Genomic DNA, 21,383 nt, shown 5'->3' with positions numbered 1-21,383 from the left:
CCCACCCAGTTTCAGTCTTTTGGATGGGACTCCCCACAGTTCTAATGACAGGGAAAAGGAAGATCAATGGGCTAAAAATGGTAGGGAGAAATGCTGTTCTTTCCATACATCTTCCTAGTCTCTTCTGTAGCCTGAAAATAGGGATAAGCCTGATAAACAGGGGTACTTTGGGGCTAAAATCCAGAGGCAACTGTATACGGTGGTACCTTGGTTTAAAAACAGCTTAGTTTATGAACAACTTGGATTAAGAACGCTGCAAACCCGGATGTAAGTGTTTTGGTTTGTGAACTTTGCCTTGGAATAAGAACATGCTTTGCTTCCTGTTGAGTGTGTTCCCTTTGTAAATTGAGTCCCCCACTGCTATGGGAAAGCACGCCTTGGTTTAAGAACGCTTTGGTTTAAGAATGGACTTCCGGAACAGATTAAGTACGTAAACCAATGTACCACTGTACATCTAATACATGTGAACTGTATTAGGCTACTATTCTAAACACACTTACTGGAGATCAAGGCTACTGAAATTGGAGGGACTTCTTGCTGAGAGTACAGGTATAGGGTTGCAATGTTGTGAAAGATAACATTTGCCTCACCATTCCTAAGAAGACGTGAGTGGCAACATTTTCAGTACTTCCTATCCATTGATTCTTAAATTATTTTGTGCTGGAAAAGTCAGTGTGGGTTAACTTACATCTTCCTGACAGTCTTCACACTTGATCATTATTTTTCTCATCACTTGTGTGGCAAACAAACCCTGAAAGTTCAGTTACTGGCTGGGACTCAGTGGTAGAGTACATGGGGTGGTATCCAAGTAACATGTTCCATTAGTGCAAGACTTTGCAGCCCTCTCCTCTCCCCACACCTCCCCCACATCTGCTCCAGAGAGTTGTGAAAACCTCTGGAACAGATATAGAGGGTGCACAAGGTGGGGATGAAGCCACAAGTGGAAATCGCTGTGCTGATGGGACTGTGACTTGGAATAAAACCCATGTTTTGCATGGAGAAGGTCCCCGCTTCCGTCCCACGCATGTCTTGGTAGGAAGACTGCTGCCAGTCATTAAAAAGCAGTGGGCTGGGGCTGATGGGAGTGGTAGTCCAAAACACAAAGAGTACACCAGGATGCAGAAAGATGGTGTACACTGAGCTAGACAGACTAAGGGCAGCTTCCAATATCCCCAAGTTCCCTAAGCGAAAAGTGCCTTGCTGCTTCAGCATCTCTGCTATTCCCTCATATCACCAGTTGATAGCCTTGTTTTCTGAAACAAGGGAAGCAATTTGTGTGGAATTATGCACTCCCTAATAATCCTCCCGTGCCCTTCCTAAGTATAGCTAAGCTTGGTTATGAGCAACAAATGAAAGCCTTTCCTCCTTTGGGAATCTGGCATCCTCTTCCATTAGATTCAACCCAATCTGGCATGCTGACCCATTGTGAGAAACAAGGTCATGGGAAAACCCACGAGTGAAAACCTGTGTCGATGAATGCTCATATTACTGCTGTTCTACATGGGAACACTTTCAGTGTTTGATGTTTGCCATCTGTGCCCAGTAAAAAAAACAAAAAAACACAAACCTATCCTAAGAAACAGATGGCTGTGCACATCCCAGCCCTCCCTCTCTCCAACTGCTCTGAATGAAGAGATATGTGTTGATTTAAAATGCATTCATCAATTTTAACATCCTTAGCTCTGTGGACTTCAGCATGAGGTGATCTATTATTGATCTGTTACTGCGTCTGTTTGAATGAAGCACGCGTTCTCCCAGGTGATGTCCTAGCAAAAATTTTTAATGCTTGCCAGTGCAAACTGGGAGACACTGGCCTGCGAGAGCTCCAGTTGGAGAACAGCCTTTACCAAAGGTGTCATGGGCTTAGAAGACACTCAAACTCAGGACGAAAGGGAGAAACCTGCTAAGAGGAAGGCATGTTTGGCAAACCCTCACCATGATCAACTCCCACCCAGAAACCTATGTCCCCACCGTGGAAGGACGTGTGGCTCCAGAACTGGCCTCCATAGCCACTTATGGACTCACTGTTAAGACCGTGTTCATGGAAGACAATCTTACTCAGCTACGAATGATCACCACAGAAGATACTGAAACAGCAGAGTTTAACAGTGACCATTGTGCTAATGCCTCCAGGCACAACCAGTATCCCCACCACTACCATTAAGCAGAAGAAACACCCAGGCACGTGGTTCAAATGTGTTAGTTAGCACAATGATGCTATTGCACAAGGAAGCTTGTCCTGCAGTAACTGTCCCCACCCCCATTTTATTGAAGTTGCCCCAATCCAAGAAGTCTAGGGTAGGGTAAAAAAAAATAAATTGAAACTACTACATAAAAGCTCTAATTGAAGTTGCATAAGAAAGGATAAACAAAAGATCATTGCTAATGCCTTCAGCATAATGGCCAGGAGAATGTGATTCTCAACACAGATTGTTGCTGCTAATATTTAATGCACCATCTATGTACATGTTGTTTTATGGAGTAAACAAGTTAAATCCCATCAAATTCAACTTTGGCGTGTGGCGCTCATCTCCGCTTTCACACTAAGGGAGCCGGCGTTTGTCCACAGGCAGCTTTCCAGGTCATGTGGCCAGCATGACTAAATCACTTCTGGAGCAATGGGACACCATGATGAGTGCCAGAGTGTGCAGAAACACAGTTTACCTTCCCGCCTCAGTGGTACCTATTTATCTACTTGCGCTGGCATGCTTTCGAACTGCTAGATTGGCAGGAGCTGGGACAGAGCAATGGGAGCTCACCCCGTTGCGGGGATTCTAACTGCCTACCTTCCAATTGGCAAGCCCCAATGGCTCAGTAGTTTAGACCACAGTGCCACCCGCTCCATTAAGTGAAGAGTTTGCAACCTAAATTTCAACAGTGGCAGTATAATCCCATGAAGGTCTACTCAGATGCAAGCCATGCTAAGTGCAACAGGATTTACTCCTAAGAAAGTGTGCATATGATTATAACGTGCAGGAAGAAAAGAATGGAGAGAAAATGGATGAACTAAGGACAAATGAACACATGTCATTAGTAGGACTAGCTCTCAATAGTTCTAGTCAAATAATTGTATGAGGGTTAATCAAATCAGCATAGATGTGCATATGAGTCTCTCTCTGACACATATATCAGTAAGTACCTGATCAGTAGTGTTCCTTTCTGTAAAAAAGAAGTAGAAAGTGCCCCTCAAAGATGCCCCTATGCAATTTGTATAGCTGTAAGTCAAGAGTAGCCAATTTGTATAGCTGTAAGTCAAGTTTGCTTTCCAGATGGGGTGAGACTAGAATTCACATCACCTCTGACTGTTGGACATACTGGCTGGGGATTTATTTATTTTATAAAATTTATACACTGCTTGATTGTAAAAAACTTCAAAACGACTTACAAAAGATAAAACCAAGAAAAAATTCCAGCTATACTTTAAAACATACAAAATTTAAAATACAGTGATACCTTGGGTTTACGAACTTAATCCGTTCCAGAAGTCCATTCTTAAACCGAAACTGTTCTTAAACCGAGGCATGCTTTCCCCAATGAGGCCCCCCGCCGCCAGTGTCCTTCTACCATTAGGATTCCACTCTTAGACCGAGGTAAAGTTCGCAAACTACGACGCTACTTCCGGTTTTGCAGAGTTCTTAAACTGAATAGTTTGTAAACAGGGTTGTTCTTAAACTGAGGTGCCATTGTACTAAAACAGATTAAAATTACCCCAACTTTCTAAGCTTCTTGTCTAAACAAGAATGTTTTTAGCAGGTGCTTGATCTCAATAGGCAGGGAGTTCCAAAGTTTGAGACGCTGCCACGCTAAACGATCAAGTTTTAACAAATGATGAGAGATCGAACCTTACAACATACGGAGGGAACCACAATGGCTACTTGTGCCATAGATAATTGAATTTAAAATAATGAACCCTGTATCATCATCATTATTTTCTCTTTTTAAAAAATCTGCTGCTAGGGTGGCACCTTTTGAATTGCTAAAAAGGTGTTTAATCATTTAATCATAGTGTCCGGAAGTGATTGGCATATCAGGCCAGGAGTTGGGAGACCCAGTTTCAAATCTGTACACAGAATGGTTGACCTTAGGCCTGTCTCTAACCTTCAGCCTAATCAACCTTCCCATTTTGTTAAAAACCTCACTTGAGGGCTCTGGTTCTTCTTCTTCTTTTTTAATTATGCAGTTTGTTTCCTGAATCTTATTTGCATAGCTGAGTTATCACCCTTAAATTACAAGAAGAACCAGTGGCAGATTCTACTTAACAACCCCTAATGGATGCCATTATAATTCTGTTGCTAGTTGTTGGCACTGAACTTCCACTGTCTCATCAGCATAAAGGGACACTGTCAGCCTGAAAAACAAATTGCATAGAAAATGAACTTGCCACTGCTGCTATTACAAGCCTTCCCTGAAAGAGATGATGAGGGAGAAGAGGATAAAGATTTCTCTTCTTCCGAGGAAGGAAACAAAAATAAACTAGAAAAGCTATGCAGGGTGGCAGCTGCATTAAAGAGAGAAATGAAAGAAGGGGTGAGTTCTTCCTCCTTTTAATGAAAAGATTGGGACAAATAAATCTTCCTTTATTTAAAGTGCTTTGAAGGGTGTCTTTCTGCATGGTTGAACACTGGGGTGGCAAACTGGAGGTGCTGGGGCCAGAGAGTTATTTATTTGTTTGTAATTTTATAGGCCAGATTTCCAACCATACACTTTAGAGGCATAGTAAAGCAAAGCGAAAGACGATCGGCCATATGTAGTCACCATACCTCATCAATGGGTCTGAACTCACCAGAGTGGTGCATGCTCTAGTTATCTCTCGCTTGGACTACTGCAATGCGCTCTACGTGGGGCTACCTTTGAAGGTGACCCGGAAACTACAATTAATCCAGAATGTGGCAGCAAGACTGGTGATTGGGAGTGGCCACTGAGACCATATAACAATGAAATACCTACATTGGCTCCCAGTATGTTTTGGAGCATAATTCAAAGTATTGCTGCTGACTTTTAAAGCCCTAAATGGCCTCAGCCCAGTATACCTGAAGGAGCGTCTCCACCCCCAACGTTCAGCCAACCCAATGCTCACTGAGGTCTTCCCCTGAGGGCCTTCTGGCGGTTCCCTCCCTGCAAGAAGTGAGGTTACAGGGAACCAGACTGGGCCTTCTCAGTAGTGGCGCCCGCCCTGTGGAACACCCTCCCATCAGATGTCAAGGAAATAAACATTGTTAGAGATGGAAAATGATTAGTGCTCTTACTTCTGTATTTATGCTAGTTTCCATTTTAAAACTATATATTATGTGCTCAATAGTAAACTTTTTTAAATGGCTGTTGCTAAACAGGACAGCCCTTGCAGCGTCTGCATTGAGATGGGGCATAAATAGGAAGATGTGCACTTGATCTGTCTCCTTTTCCTTTCAAAAGGACATTGAAAGTGTGTGCTCCCACACCTACCGCAAACGCTTTCTGCATCTAAGGCGAAAGGCCTTTTTCTTAAGCAGCAAATAAGTTCTGTTTTCCTCCTTTCACAATTCAAAAGATGGAGAGGCACCTGGTAGGGGAAGTGCTTTGCTGCAAAAGGGTTCCAGTTCAGTCCCAAAATCTTTAGGAAGGGCTGGGAAACACACTTGCCAAACTCCAGACAGCCATTGCCAGTGAGTGTTGACAATACAGGATTAGGAAGATGCTTGGCTTAGCTCTGTGTAGGGCAACTTCCTATATCCTCACTTCACCCTACAGACACACTGTCAGCTCTGCTGCTTCCATGAGATTATGCAGTTAAAATCAAGAGTCCAGGGGTGCCATCTTCTGGGGAAAACACGCAAGGCACAAAGGCTTTGCAAAACTGCTGTGGCCTCTTCCGTCCCCATCCTCCACTATCCAGTTCACCCATTCTCTCCTGGAAGATTTTGAGTAAGATACAGTTGAAGCACAGGATGAGATCAGAAGCATAGATCAGCCAAATCTGTGGGCCGACTCTGACATTGATCCATAACATTCAGAAACAAATTGCCCATTTGTAAATGGGAACACCGGACATTTTCACAGAAGTACTATCTTGCTTGATGGCTCGGCAGAAGAATATGAGAAATGCCTCCTTCCAAACATATTTCATTGGGGGACAAGATCAGGCAACAGGAAAGTACCCTCTAAGAGGGCATTAAGGTCATTGGGTGGTTTGAACTCATCCTGACTTTGGGCCAAAATTAGATGGGGCACAAGAGATCTGTGATTAAGACACGGGAAAAGGCCTTGTGGGTCTGGCCAAAGATGCATCTTGTCTAGCATCCTGCACAATGGCTAAATAAACAGCTGATTCTAGGTAAGTAAAAAATGGCACATGAAGGGAATAGCTCTCCCATAGTTTTACTCCTCCAACAACTGATACCTTTTCATGTTCACCTTATGCTGCAAACATCAGTGGGAAGTGCAGGGGGAGGGCAGCTTCAAATGGGAAAACACCCTTCCCCACAACACCACAGCCCCAAGCCATTCCAACAGCTTCTCCTGTGGCAGCTGCTAGTCACATCTTAGAGCATGCAGGAAATCCTAACCACAGACTGCCCACATTAACATCTAGTTGCACCTGTTGTTGTCGTTTCTTCATTTTGCATTTCGCTCCCCACTGAGGCTCACCAAAGTCTCATTGACTGAACATTGGAGCAGTGAGGGGACCTTCGTGAGTGGGAAGATATGACGCTGCCTTATACCAAATCAGACCACTGGTCCATCTAGCTCAGTATTCTGTATGGTGATTGGGTTTCAGAGATCCTACTCAACGCTCCCTGCAACATTGGAGGCAGGCTCTTTTGCATGCAGGAGGTATTCTACTACCTCACCATGACAGCTGGTGGCAGAGGCAGTGCAATCCGATCCATGTTCACTCAGACACAATCTGTGCTCAGTGGGCCTTACTCCCTTGTAACCACGTTTAGGACTGCTGCCTTAAATGCCTATAACAATTAAGCAAATTTCCTACAAAGGGACTTAAAAACATTGGCCTCTGAATTGCTGGATTTAAAAATACATAAATATCTGTTCAAGTTTGCTATATTTGCATTTCTTAAAAAGTAGCAATTGCTCCCAGGTCAGTCCATGTCATCACACCTGCACACCTGCCTGGATGACAGCTCTTGCACTCTCTGGCAGCTGCTGCCCAAACAGTCCTTTAAAAGCTTCTAAAGCTGATAATTTGAAGGCTGTAAGAAAAACACTTGAGCCGACACAGTGCTGCATGAACACAAGGCAGCACTACGAAACCAACACACACATCTTTTGAGGAGGAAAAAGTGGCATGTCAAGACAGCAGCAATGGACACTTCTTGTTGCAATTTACCTCAGGTCAGTAGCAAACGTAATGGCTGGGAGCAGGGAAAGAACGCTTTTCTTAAAAAGAAGAATGAAAAACAGCCTCAAACAGCAGCACTCATGAGCACAGCAGGAGCATTCAAGAGAACTTTGCCTCCTCAAAAATGCCCCTCAGCCGCTTATTTCCTAAGAGGGAAAAAGCAGTGTTTGGGGTAGGGTTGGGGACAGAAAAAGAAAGCAATCAAAGCAGAAATGATTATGTGCCACCTTTCTCTCCCCCCGCCCCCTGCCAGCCAATACCTCCATGTAAGATGACAGCCTCTCAAGTCGCCATTTCATTAAAGCCAAGTCCAAACTTCATCACACACATGCAGCTTGCTCCTCATAATATTATTGGCTGATGTGCATGCATGCATACGAAGATGGCTTAAGCACAGTGCAGTGCCATCAAAGTTTCATGCATGGAGCTTCCTTTTCCAAGTGCCAGCAACCTCTTAAAGAAATGAGTGGACGTCAGCCAACTGTTCTGCAGTGGGAGGACAAGGGGGCTCTATCAGTTCCATGACTATTTGCAAGCATGGCATCACTATGATCTCATTTGTGAGGTGCTGCACAGGAACACATTACAGAGCACTCTGAACACACTATGGAGTTCCCTTGAAAAGGAGTCTAGTCTGGAGCTTTGGCGGAAAACATTATTATCAATTTGTGATGGCGTGGAAGGTTCGCAGGCTATAAAGGACTTGCTCACAAATTCATTGACAGCTGCACAAATAATTATAGCTAGAAAGTGGAAGATGCAAGCAGAATATTAAATGGAAGAATTGTATAAAGGTGTGGGATATAGTTATTAATGATAAATTAACATGTGCCATTAAGGTAAGATGGGGAATATGGAGGAGAAATAATTTTGAGGAGATATGGAAGGCGATTGCAGAATTTATACTATTAAAATGGAAAGGGGTCAAACCATCACAAGAGGTGTTGAAATTTTGAGAGGTTGGATAGTTACAATGGAATGGTCTTGGTGGTAGGGTGCATATTTTTATTCTTATTTATTATTATTATTGTCCAAAAAAAAAAAAAAAGGATTAATGGGGTCACTTTTTCCCATGCTTGCTTGCTTATTTATTTATTTATTTATTGTTTTATTTTATTGAGATTATTATTGTAAAAGTAAATTAGAAAAAAACCAAAAAGAACAAAAGAAAGAAAGGAGTCTACATAAATAGCCATCAAACAAAAGGAGGGATATCCATGGGGTATCAGCAGGGGAACAGAAGGCACCAAGAGGGACTGGGAAGAGCCAGAAGCCCCTTACAGATGCTCTCTTCTTACTGGAACATTTGTCGGCAGGTCTTTGGCAGAAAACTATACCCTGGAGCAAACTGCCATGGGCATGCCAAGGAAGAGTGCAGAGCTCCCTTCCTGAGTGCATGTGTCTTGGGTTAGAGCTGGCGCTGTACATATGAAGAGTCCTGCTGCATCTGGCCCAAGGCCGACCTAGTCCAGCATCCTGTTCTCAGTGGCCAACCGTGTACAGTTCACAAACGGCACCCAAGTGCAACAACCCTCTCCCTACCTGTGGGACCCAGCAACTGTAGCCTTCCAAGGCATGTAACTTTTCTGATCTGCGCTTCCCAATTCTGCCTCTGCGATGCTGCCGCTGATTTACAGGAACAGAGGCTCTGATAAAGCACTTTGCAGCTCCTGCAGTTCGGCTTCCCCCATTTGTACGGCGGGCTTAATAGTTGTTGAATGGATGCCATATAAACACAAAATTGCCGTAGGATACAGATAGCATGGGAAGCGGAGAGAGAGAGAGAGCCCTGCTTGGGAAGGAGCCGAGCCTGCCAGCCTGACGGTGGGTATCTGCACTGTGGCTGCTGGAAAGCAGCGAGCCCATCGGCAGCTGAATTATTAAACCTTAATCAAGTTACATTGAGTGGGCGACAGCTATTCAATAACGCTCGAGCAATTCCAGCCACACAAGGCTTTGCAGAAAATAAATCAGCCAGCCATTTTATGTACAAAACTGTCCACAAAGAGGGAAGGATGCAGGGAAAACTGTATAATTAATAGCGTAGAATTAACATACTGAATGCCAAAAAAAAAAAAAAAAGTATGAATGTATTTCAGGTGAAGGAAACAAAACTTCATGTCTTTGTTTAAAGGAGTGGAGACAAGACACCTGCTTGCTTTTAGGCCAAGGGTGCAGAAACTTTTTTTGGCACAAGCGCCACATTTCCCCATGAGGAACTTTCTGGGGGGCCAAGCTCCAACAGTGGGTGGGGCCAGAGACAAAAGTGGGTGGAGCAATAGTTGTGGCTCTTCCTTTTAAATTATTGTTTATTTATTAAATTTATATACTGCCCTTCATCCAAAGATTTCAGGGCAGCTCACAAGATAAAAATACAGGATAAAGGCAGTAAGCTACATTCCAGCCATTCAAAAGCCAGTTGTCTACATGCATGTGCAGATGCATGTGCACACAGCCCTTTCCATTCTCTGTCACATCAAGCAAGAAAGATGAGAGGACACCTTTGAGTTGGGCAAAAAGCAATCAGCAAAAGCTGCAATAGACTCCTCCCTCAGGAGGTGGTGGACTCTCCTTCCTTGGAGGTTTTTATGTTCTACAACTCTATGATTACCTAGTTCAATGCTGTTCACGTAGCAGTAAAGGGGTGGTTAAAGGGTCAGTTAAACACATCTTACAGAAGAAAGAAAAGGAGATCTAGGTATACCATGAACTTTAAAGATGTAACCCATGGGTTGAAAGGGAAAGAAGAAATAAGAATAGGAAATCCACCACAGCACACTTCAAAGTACCAAAGGAAAACGCTAAACTTAATCACCAGAAGAAAAACAAGGAAAAGGCCCTGGTTTGTTTGTTTGTTTTATTTAAAGCAAACATAAATCCATCTAGCACAATCGTTGTATTTTAAATGAAACGCTTAATAATTCATAAATGTGTGCAGTGACTTTGTTGCTACAGGAACCAGTTGCCATTAGCAACCTTTCTCAGTACATCCAAGTGTATCACAGAGCCTCCTGTTAACGCCAATATGAAGCGACAAAACTTTCTCTCCTCCATCATCAGATTGGTGCTACTTGCTACTGAATTCATTCCAGCAGTTTAAACTTGGAACTGAAAAGTTCACACACAAGGTATTTCTGCCGCGCAAGAGGACGCACTGCAGCCTGGACGTTGTTTCAAAAGCTGTGCCTCAGTGAGGAGGAAAAGACCAACATCCCACACTTCTCAGCAAACACCTTTCAAGAGTGCGCTGAGGCTGCAAGCCAGCCTATTAGCCATGTTCATGCTTCTTAGTCCCCCATTTCAGAGGCAGAAGACACAGTCCGCTTCATCGGCTGCTCTTCGCTCCTGCTACAAGCTGAGTTATGAGCCTCTCTAGGAATATGTACAAGAGGAGGTCCTGATTGTCATTATGAGCTTATGTCAGGCATCGGAGCAAGAAAGAGTTGAAGTCTTTGCTTCTGAAGGGGAAAAAACATCATGCCATTTCATTGAAAAGTACAAAAATAAGAATGATGTTTGGTTATGAGGAGGAAGAGAAACCCAAAGATTGGCTGTTGGTAAAATGTCACAGCCAGGTTGGCAAGACAGGAGAGTTATCTTCCACATGCGAAAAGCTGTTGGAATCCTCTAACCAGAAGGTTTTATTTATTTGCAACGGCAGAAAGCTGGTCCCGTATCCTTCCCAAGCCATCTAACATAGTGTCCAGTGTTTGCTTATTCAACTCTACTGTCAATGCTGAGGTTGTGAAGTCATTCCCACACAAGGCAGCATCTTCCTGAATCTGAAAAAGAAAAAAGATCCCAGAGTTTGAAATCACCATCAAAACCACCTTCTTGGTTTAATCCCAGCCCTCCTTCTCTTCTGGCAGATTAATATTTCTACTGACAGAGAATAGGGATATTTCCCTATCCTTAAGGAACACAAAATGCCTTTTCCAATGTGCAGCTTCTACCAAACCCAGCCAGGAAGGATGGTTCGGTGGACAAGCCATAAATTCTAAAGCAGGGCTATTCAACAAGATGTCCTCTCCAATATTGTTGGACTACAACTCCCACCAGACCTGACCACTAGGCTCTGCTGGCAAGGACTAGTGGGAGTTGGATTCCTACAGCATCTGCAGGACTTGGCTACATCTGCTTTGTCTTCTTAACATTCTTGAATTACTGTTTATCTAGTCACCTTTCAAAAAAAGGAGTCACAGAAGTCCTAACCAGAGACCAACCCGATGCTTTCCCTCTTCTGGGTTAGCTGACTCATCATACCTTCCAGCTATGTCTGAATGCAGCTTTGCTGCTCTTGCATAAAACAAGGTATGCACAAAAAGCTGGTGCTTCTGCTTTGCAGTGGATGCAAAGTCCCCATCACTGAACAATCACCACTCCATCAATTAAGTGGGTTGGAGCCACACTAAGTAAGCTACACTTACCGTATTTTTCGCTCTATAGGACGCACTTTTTCTCCTTCAAAAATGAAGGGGAAATGTGTGTGAGTCCTATGGAGCGAAGACGCCATAGCCCCACGACCCTCTCCCGGCTGGAGAGGTGACGCGCGGCTATGGCAGGAGACTCTACAGCCCCGCGTCACCTCTGCAGCCGGGAGAGCGCGCGCGGGGCTAAAGAAGCCATAGCCCCGCAACCCTCTCCCTGCTGGAGAGGTGACTATGGCAGGAGCCTCTCCACTGCGCCTTTCCGCTGCTCCCTGACCTGCTCTTTGGGGCTGGTGGTGGGCTTCCCCCGCCCCAAAGAGCAGGTCGAAAGGAACCTGAAGCCTGGAGAGCGAGAGGGGTCAGTGCACACCAACCCCTCTCGCTCTCCAGGCTTCCAAGGTAGCCGCCTGAACGCACCTTAAACGGCACCTTGTTTTAGAGCGGGAAAACAAGAGGGGGAAAGTTCTCCCCCTCTCTGTGCAGCGCTTCCTGCCGCTTCACTGAAGGGGCGCTGGGCAGAGAGGGGGAGAATTATTTTTTCTTGTTCTCCCCCCTCTAAAACAAAGTGTGTCCTATTGTCCGGTGCGTCCTATGGTGCAAAAAATATGGTAGTATGGATCTAGCCCACTTAGTGTGGATCCAACCTAGTTTATGGGATTTTCACCACTGAAATAAATGGGACTTTACACTTAAGTCTTGGTGATACAGTGTGACCTGGTAATAGCGTGAGTAAGCCATCGTACAAGTAGAGCTTCAGAAGCTGTGGGAAACTGTCTAGAGGCTAGGGGTGAAAAACAGTCACAGGCAATCATGTGTCATCACAAATGCTCACAATTTGCAACTGTCCTCTCATTGTGCTGTGGCTTTTCAGTGGTTTCACAACCCCAGACAAGCTGTAAAGCTAAGATAATTTCTCAGCCTCTGGTACACTGCTGATAGGTGGAACTGTGTCGAGCATGGTGGGTCATGAATGGCTCAAAAGAAACAATACCTTCAGCTGCAGCAGGCAGGTAGGGACAGCCATTCTGCTGATACTGTCCGAGGAGGTCTTGATATCTACCCTCCAGTCCAGATCCACAAGCCGGGGCAGGGAAACTGGAATTAAAATGGAATGAATGAACACACAGACCTTTGAATTGTAATTATCAGGATACTGAACACATGGACCGCACTCCAAGGGGTCATTTCAGAGCTATTCAGGGGATATCTCTGTGAGCAAATTAAAAAAAAACCACACAAAAACCTGGAAGGGTTCACATGCTAATGGTAAAACTGTAGCTTTTATATAAAACTTCATCCTCATGTAAGGTTGGGAAGAAGTGCGGCTCATCAGTAGAGCTTATGCATGTCAAGGGGGACCAGAGTTCAGAGTCGGAACACCCCAGGCGGATATGGCTCAAAGGATCACAAGACCAAGTCAGACCATTGGTTTTGTCAAGCCCAGTTTTGTCAAGGCGGACTCATAGTGGGTCCCCAGCGTTTCAGGCAGGGGAATCTTGAAGATGTTGGGGACCTTTTGCAAGCATAGCATGTGCTCTATCTCAAGAAGTGTTAAATTTTTGGAAAGTCGGATAATTATGATAAATAATGGTCTCAGGGGTGAAAAAAGTCTGTGCTCTGTCAGTCGGCTTTGGCCTCTTCCTAATCAGGTGGCAGGTGATGTGGGTGACCTCCACCCAAGACCTCGTTTCATGCCGGCATTTGGAGGATTTAAAATATGTTTCCAGCATTGTTTGCTGTGTATGTTCTGGCTCTGAAAAGAATATATTGGCTCTTGATCCTGCCAAGATAGACAAGCCATAAATAAGAGAACGCTAAAGGTCAGAAAAGGCTTCTCTTCAAGAAGACAAGAAGGGTCTGGCTCAGCCTGTTAAAATGACAACAGCAGCAGCAGCAGCAGCAACAACAGAGCATGAACTCTCCACTTTAGCCCCCAGAGCTGTGAAGAGAATTCGGACTAGGAAAGGTGTCCCCAAGATTGCCATGTGGTTGCCTGTATGTTGTTACTGGAAAAGGAAGGGAAGGAGCACCAGAAAGGAGGCCCCTGTTGCCTGCCACAGAGCAATGGGGTAATCATTCTCTGTTTCAGCAACGCTTAAAAGTCATACGTAGATTTCTTAACCACTAAGACTGTTTTCAGATTTTTTTACATTGTTAAATAAAGTTTATTTAAATCTCATTTCCAGGTAATACTGAAGTGCATGTTTGAGAGCTCCAACACAACGTGATTAAGAAATCCAGTCCCAAGGTTATCCATGCAATGTAAATTTAGCACTGATTACATGTGCATACTCACTACTATTAGTCCTCTCTGATTCTATGAAAATACTCCCATTTTCTTGATCAAACCTTTTTATGGTCTGAAGTAATAGTTAACCATGCATCATGGATCCATAATGGCAAGTTGCCCCTTGATCCTTTGTTTTGCTGTATTGTAAAATATTCTGATGACTCAATGATTTTTTTTTTTAAATGACATACATTTCAAGCCCATTTTCATATCTGTAAAAGCCAGAAATTTTGTTGTTGTTTTTAATTTTAAAAAATCAGTTTGCAGGGTGCCAAATTCTGTATGCTTAACCTTAATTCTGCACTTGAATAGAACAGAATTAAAAGAATGTCGGCGAACATTTGAAAAATTGACAGAGGGAGCACAATTATGACAGTGATCTCATTTTTTTAAAAAGAGTCTTCACAACTATTTACTAAGTCCCACTGCATTCAGCAGGGTTTACTCCCAAATAAGTATATACAGGATTTTGCCTCAGTCCTCCATCCAATCTGGCCAAACTGACTAGGAGTTACCTTCGTGCATTTTTTAAACATCTCTTTCCATCATCCCCCTTCGCTCTGACAAGCTTCCAGTTTGAGAGGCACTGTGGGTAGGCACTCAGCAGCCACAAATAAATCAGGTTCTGAAAACCAACCAATGGAAAGAACATGACTGCAATTCTGGTGCCTGCTAACAAAAGGATGCCCTTATACTGCATGGGATATCAGTCCCTGGGTGCCCCAGAGACACTTCTACTTGACTGATGACTCCCGGAGCAAAACCTTGACCTTATTTCTAACAGAGCTGCAGAAAACAGCAATCGTGCAAATGTTTAGGAAGCAAGAAATCCCAAATATTCTGCAGATTGCAATCCTAAACAAACTTATTAGGGAACCAACTCTCATTGAATTCAATGGGACTTGCTTCCAAACAAACATACTTGGAATTGAGGCTTGCTCAATTTATCCAGCAAGTCATTTGAAAAGCTGCTTTTTAATTCAACGCCACAGCTGAAAACCAGCTAAGGATTTTTAACATGGCCTTTATTAAACAACCACCACCAAATCCTAATATCACTACATTTAGGGTTTCCATCTTTATTTTATTATATTCACATTTCTTTTGCTGCTCAGTAACACTTGCTGAAATCTCTTGCTGAGAATGTCAGTTGGAACCAAAATGGGAAGAGAACAGAAAGCTTCTGTTCCAGAGAACCATATAATTGTAGAGTTGGAAAGAGCTATGATTACATATTGCCAGCAAAACTGGTAGCTGCTAATAGACTTAAGCTTCATAAATCTGTCTTAACTCCTTAAAAAGTCAAGCTGGGGCTCATTAACAAGGAGTATTGTGTATCTGTGATATAAAGAAGCATTTTCTCTTGTTTATTCGGAATCTCCTGTCCAATCAGTTTCATTGAATGACCCAAAGTTCCAGCAGCACAATACACAGAGAAGGGAAAAAAAACCCTTTTCTATCTTTTTTCTCCATACAATGCATAAAGCAGTTCAGTGGTGGAACAACTGCTGTACATACAGAAGGTCTCTCGTTCAATCCCCATCATCTCCAGGTAGGTCTAGAAATGTCTCCTGTCTGAAACCCTGAAAAGCCACTGCCCATTAGTGTTCACAGTGCTGAGCTAAGTTGACCAATGGTCTTACTCGGTATAAGGCAGCTTTCTATGCTTCTCTTATCTATTGTGTGAGAACAGACTAAAATAAGTTTGTTCAGGTTCTCTGCACACCTTTTATTCCTTTCTCCAATGATGCGACAGCAAACCTAGCTGGTATCCTGTTGAAATTTTTTTTTTAATTGTCGGCTTTTTGTTTTTAAAAATACACTCTGCAAATTCTTCTTTTTCTTTTCTTACCTTGCTGGCAAAACAAACATAAGTTGACAACGGATGTTCATTTATGTTCATTTTTGTTCTCTTTATTTGGATAAGACTCCTATTGTCCAAATATTTCCCCATCCTATCTTTTAAAAAACTCTTTAGACTACCATGAACCTTGAAGGCAATATATAAACAATAATAATAGATTCCTTGCACAAAAAAGCATCACGTACAATAGTCCACTTCTCTCTCTCACTCTCTGTCTTGTGCAAAAAAAAAAAGAAAGAAAGAAAAAAGCCAACACAGCTCTAGGACAAGGTGGGAGAGGAATTTATCTAAAACTGTGTTTGAAAAGAAGTCAACCTTGTATTGGCATAAGCTACCATTTGCTTTTCCCCTGCCAGAATTAGATACCAGTCCTCTCGTCCAATATTACAAAGACACCATATGTGCGAGCTGGAAGAGCCAGAGGCAACATAGAGAGGATGCTCAAAAATTAATTCCTTCCACAGCCAAAGGATAAACTTTGTACTGGATAATTGCTAACAAGGCTGCTACATTATATGGTGAACCAAGACCAAGATTCCCAAGCCCTACTAATAACTCTGCTGGTAAGTAAGCACTTAACTGAACAAACAAATAAACAATCACATTTTGCTTTCCTGTTTACTCTTTCTTCCACTTCCTCTGTTTCCTCTATTGATTTTTAAATTGTAAGCTTCATGGGACAGGGGCCAATCCTCTCATAACATGCACACTGATGGCACAGTTTAGTTGCTGAGGTTTCATTCCACACCTTTTACTAATGAATAGCATGTAGATCCTTGTAACTCGTTCATACAGCACAAACTTTCCATATAGAATGTTGCTGGTCAAAAGTTAGATAAGTAGCAGAGCTAAAAAAGATGGTTTCATACAAAGAACATACGAGGAAAGGAGCTGCCACTACTGACACTATGTAAGTGTGGTGATGATGGTTATATTATTATTATTATTACCCTTCATCCAAAGATCACAGGGCAGTTCACAACATGAAAACATATAATACAAAACAAAACAAAAACAAAACAAACCAATAATCCCCCTATGGCAAACACATTTAAATGTCCACAGAATGCTTAATCAGCCAAAGGCCTGGTTATAGAAAAACATTTTTGCCCAGCACCTAAAGATACGTAATGAGGGTGCCAGGTGAGTCTCCCTAGGGAGAGCATTACACAAATGGGGAGCCACCAAAGAAAAGATTCATTCTCGTGTTGCCACCCTCCGGATTTCTCGCAGAAAAGGCATATGAAGAAGGGCCTCAGATTATGACTCCAGGGTCTGGGTTGGTTCATTTGAGGGTGGGGGAGATGGTCCTTGAGGTACTGCAGTCCCAAGCTGCTTAAGGCTTTAGAGGTCAAAACTAGCACTTTTGGCCTGGAAGCTAATTGGCAGCCAGTGAAGTTGGGCCAGGGTCTGTATAATATGCTCAAAGAGTATTGCCCCAGTGAGCAACCCGGCTGCCGAGTTCTGAACCAGCTGAAGTTTCTGACCCATCTTCAGAGGCAACCCTCAGCATACAGTGTTGAAGTAATCTAACCTAGAGGTTACCAGAGCATAGACAAGAGAAGTTAGGCTATCCCAGATAGGGGCGCAGCTGGGCCACCAGAAGAAGGAGGAGGAGGAGGAGGAGGAGGAGGAGGAGGAGGAGGAGGAGGAGGAGGAGAGTTTGGATTTGATATCCCACTTTAACACTACCCGAAGGAGTCTCAAAGCGGCTAACATCCTCCTTTCCCTTCCTCCCCCACGACAAACACTCTGTGAGGTGAGTTGGGCTGAGACTCTGTGAGGTGAGTTGGGCTGAGACTAGCCCAAGGTCACCCAGCAGCTGCATGTGGAGGAGCGGAGACACGAACCCGGTTCACCAGACTGCGAGACTACCACTCTTAACCACTACATCACACTGGCTAATGGAAGCTAATGGAAGGCACTCCACACGACTGAGACCACCTGAGCCTCAAGCCACAGCAAGGGATCCAGAAGTACCCCCAAGCTACATACCCACTCCTTCATAGGGAGTGTAACCCTATTAAGAGCAGGCAACCTCCCATCCATCCAGTCTAGGGAGCTGCCCACTAACATTGCCTCCATCTTATCTGGATTGAGCTTCAGTTTGGTGCCTCTCATCCAGTCCATTCCCAACGCAAGACAACCTAATAAATACCCCCAATAAATGTAAGGATAACCATTTCAGAAATGAAAACTGCTCCTCCACAAAGCCTATTACTTACTTTGACTGGCTTGTGCTTCATTTCTCCAGGCAGAGCTGAAAGAGCAGAGAAAACACAAATATGCACCATTTGTCTTTGAAACACAGAGTAGCAGCAAGGACTGAAGGTGGTTTCAGGAAAGCTATTTTCGCCATATGAAGTACCATTTTGCAGCCATCAAGTCTGAAGGAGTCCAAAGCACAAGAGGTTTCAGCTCCACCAGTTTTAATAAACCAAAATTTTGACAAATTCCAATATGCAATGTACTCTATGGAGGGCAAATGATCTGATTTAGAGTGCAATCAGATCCATGTCTTCTCAGAAGTAAGTCCTATAGAATTCCAATGGGGTGAACTCCCAGGTAAGTGGGGCTCCAGCTCTAGCCTTATTCCACCATTCAGGGAGTGCAAAAGTCACTTCCCATTGAGAGGGACAGGTCATCACTGCCTGCCTTTAATCCTAACACATGGTGACCATCTAATTGGGAATCTGGTGTTACCACACACCCAATGACCATCTAGAAAGCAGGGACAACTGGATAATAGTGTGAAGCCTGACTAACCTACCAACCCACTGCCTTTGGGGGTTTTTTTTGTCCAACACCACAAACCTGATGGAAAGGGCTGCAGCTCAGTGTCACAGCACATCTTTTGCATGCCAAAAGTCCCAGGTGTGATCCCAGGTATATCCAGGCATGGCTGAGAAAGACTCCTCCCTGAAACCCTGTTTGCCAGTGGAGACAATGCTGAGCTATATGGACCAGTGGTCTAATTCTATGGAAAACAGCTTCAATGACACTTACGCATTTTCCAGGATTATCTTGGTCAAGAGGTTTTTAAGATTCTGGTGAAATCCTTCTGGAAAGAGGGTGAGAATTTCTTCTGGTGACGTCAGGCCATGATAGACTGTGTGTCTTGTAAGATTGTGCAAAGATCGGATCAGCTGCAAGAGGAACCAGACAGATCTTTCAGCTACAGTGTCAACAAAACGTGGCAATCTCTCTCTCTCGCTTTCAACCCAGCACCAACACACTATATCATATATATGCACTCTGCTGCCTGATTCCAATCAGTCCAGTTCACCATTTAGCCTCTGCCCTTTAATCCTGAACCCTGATCTCTCCTTGTCCCCTGAGCTAGAGGCTCTCTTCTTCCTGTTCTGAGCTCTTGCTGCTCAGTCTTTACACCTAACCAGCCCCTCCCTCCTCAGGATGATGATGATCATGATAATAATAATAATAGCTTTATACCCCGCCGATCTGGCTGGGTTTCCCCAGCCACTCTGGGCGGCTACCAACAGAATTTTATTATTAATAAAAAAGCGATAAAACATCAGGATCTGTTAAAAAAGCCAACTTGACTTAATAGTGCAACACATGTCTATTCAGTGGGACTTACTCCCAGATAATCATGCACAGGGTTACAGCCTAAATCTTACCTGACTTGCTTCATTTGGCGTAACCGAGAGACTGGAACATGTGCTCTCGATCAGTTTGTCAGAACCACCTGCAGAGCTAGAAAAGCACTCCTGGCATAATTGTCGAACTACATCCTTTGATGAAGCCTGGCAAAGAGAAATGGACAGTGAGCTTTTTCAAAACATAGGATATGGTGCAGCTCAATTTTATCTTTGCACAAACTAAAGAAAACTAGATCTCATCAGCTGCCATTAACCATGTAAGCAGAACTGGATCCCATCTACAGAGGTAATAATACCTCTTAATATCATAAACTGAGGGTGGGGGTGGAGAAATAGGAAAGGCCATCAATGTCATGTCCAGTTACGGTTATCTATTCTCATTTCTTTTCCAGGCATGGCTCACTGATAACTAGCAATTTAGCTGTGCAACCTTATTTTATAAGTATTTATAAACTGCGCTTTCATATATTCTGGAGGTGCAATGCAATGGGACTTAATGAACACAATTGTGAACACAGGATTGTGAATATAAAAAGAGCCCTGCTGGATCAGGTCAAAGGCCTATTTAGTTCCGCATGCTGTTCCCACAGCGGCCAACCTTCAAGCAGGACCAGAGTGCAGAAGCACTGTCCTCACTTGTTACTCCAAGCAACTGGCATACATTGGCATACTGGCTCTGACAAGGGTGGCAGAATGTAGGACTATCAACAGCTACTAGCCATGATGGCTCTCTTCCATGAATTTCTGTAATCTTCTTTTAAAGCCGTCAAAGTTGATGGCTGTTACTGCATTTTGCGGGAGCCTGAAGGAAAATGTTAAATTTCCAACATTCAGTATCATTGGATAGCCCTAAACAATCCAAAGGATATCGCCATTTTTTGAAGGGGGGAGGGAGAAAGGGTATTTAACCTTACATGTCAGCATCAATGAAAAATCCCACACATGTAGTCTATAAAATGTGACACAATGTTTCTAGGCATGCATCCTGGTTGATTTTCAAATGGAAGAATGAACCCATTGAAAAAACGATTCTGCTAACAAACAGGTTCTTTGAAGGAGGGGAGGAAATAACAGTGACTTCAGTAAACTTCAATTTGATCAGAGCTCCAATTCTGGCTCCACCATGACCTCATTTGAAGAGCTTTCTTTTCTTTTCTTTTTTATTTATAATTTTCAATTTTATACATTTCAAGAATTTTGTAATCATTTTAACGTTTTGAAACTTGACTTCCTTCCCCCTCTTTCTGCAGTTCCTTAAATTTATTTTTACATGTTCTGCATATTCCAAATTAACTTACTCCTTTATTCATCTATACTCTTATAAAACTACAGATTATTATAGTAATCCTGCCAATGTTCTTATCTGTTCACAGTTTATTTGTAAATATTCAATAAATTCTTCTATAAAAAGTTTGTTATCTTGATTTCTCATTTTTGTATCCATTCTTCTTTCGCTGGGTCTTCTTCAATCATTTGAAGGGCTTTCGACAAATCCCTTTTTAGCCACCGTCCCTGTCCGACCTTACTGCCAGGGTTATAGTAAAGATACATTAAAAAATGTGCAGCACTTTGGACGTTAGCAGTGCCATCGCGGTCGAATGATATAAAGAACTGATTTTCAATATCACCCTTTCACCCCCACAACGTGCTTTATACATCATTAAAAATTATCAGAGCTGAGAGATCTTGCAGTAAACAACAACTGCCCGCAAATAAAGAAATATGCACCTACTTTCAGCAAGATCTGAAGCGCCGCGAAATCCTCCTCGCCCACTGCAGCCATACTTCCTTCTCTCATGTGACCTGAAGCCACCCAACATCGGAAGAAGAGAGGGTGATTGTA

At 43.3% G+C, this 21,383-nt stretch overlaps 1 protein-coding gene across 1 annotated transcript; it reads right to left on the bottom strand.

Annotated features, from left to right (window-relative positions):
* Positions 1-10,179: 10,179 nt before the first annotated feature.
* COMMD9 (COMM domain containing 9) lies at positions 10,180-21,377 on the bottom strand. The gene is made up of 6 exons (XM_081166739.1): positions 21,273-21,377; positions 19,559-19,684; positions 18,924-19,063; positions 18,143-18,177; positions 12,755-12,858; positions 10,180-11,118 (listed from the first exon to the last, which is right to left on the bottom strand). Exons 1-6 carry the CDS (start codon positions 21,336-21,338, stop codon positions 10,978-10,980), a joined length of 612 nt encoding a protein of 203 aa, XP_081022865.1. The 5' UTR covers positions 21,339-21,377; the 3' UTR covers positions 10,180-10,977.
* Between the last annotated feature and the right edge of the window lie 6 nt (positions 21,378-21,383).

This window comes from Podarcis bocagei, assembly GCF_964188305.1.
Source record: "Podarcis bocagei genome assembly, chromosome: 1".
Lineage (NCBI taxonomy): Eukaryota > Metazoa > Chordata > Lepidosauria > Squamata > Lacertidae > Podarcis > Podarcis bocagei.
The sequence above is the reverse complement of the archived record's forward strand: the minus strand, read 5'-3'. Positions and strand labels throughout refer to the sequence as shown.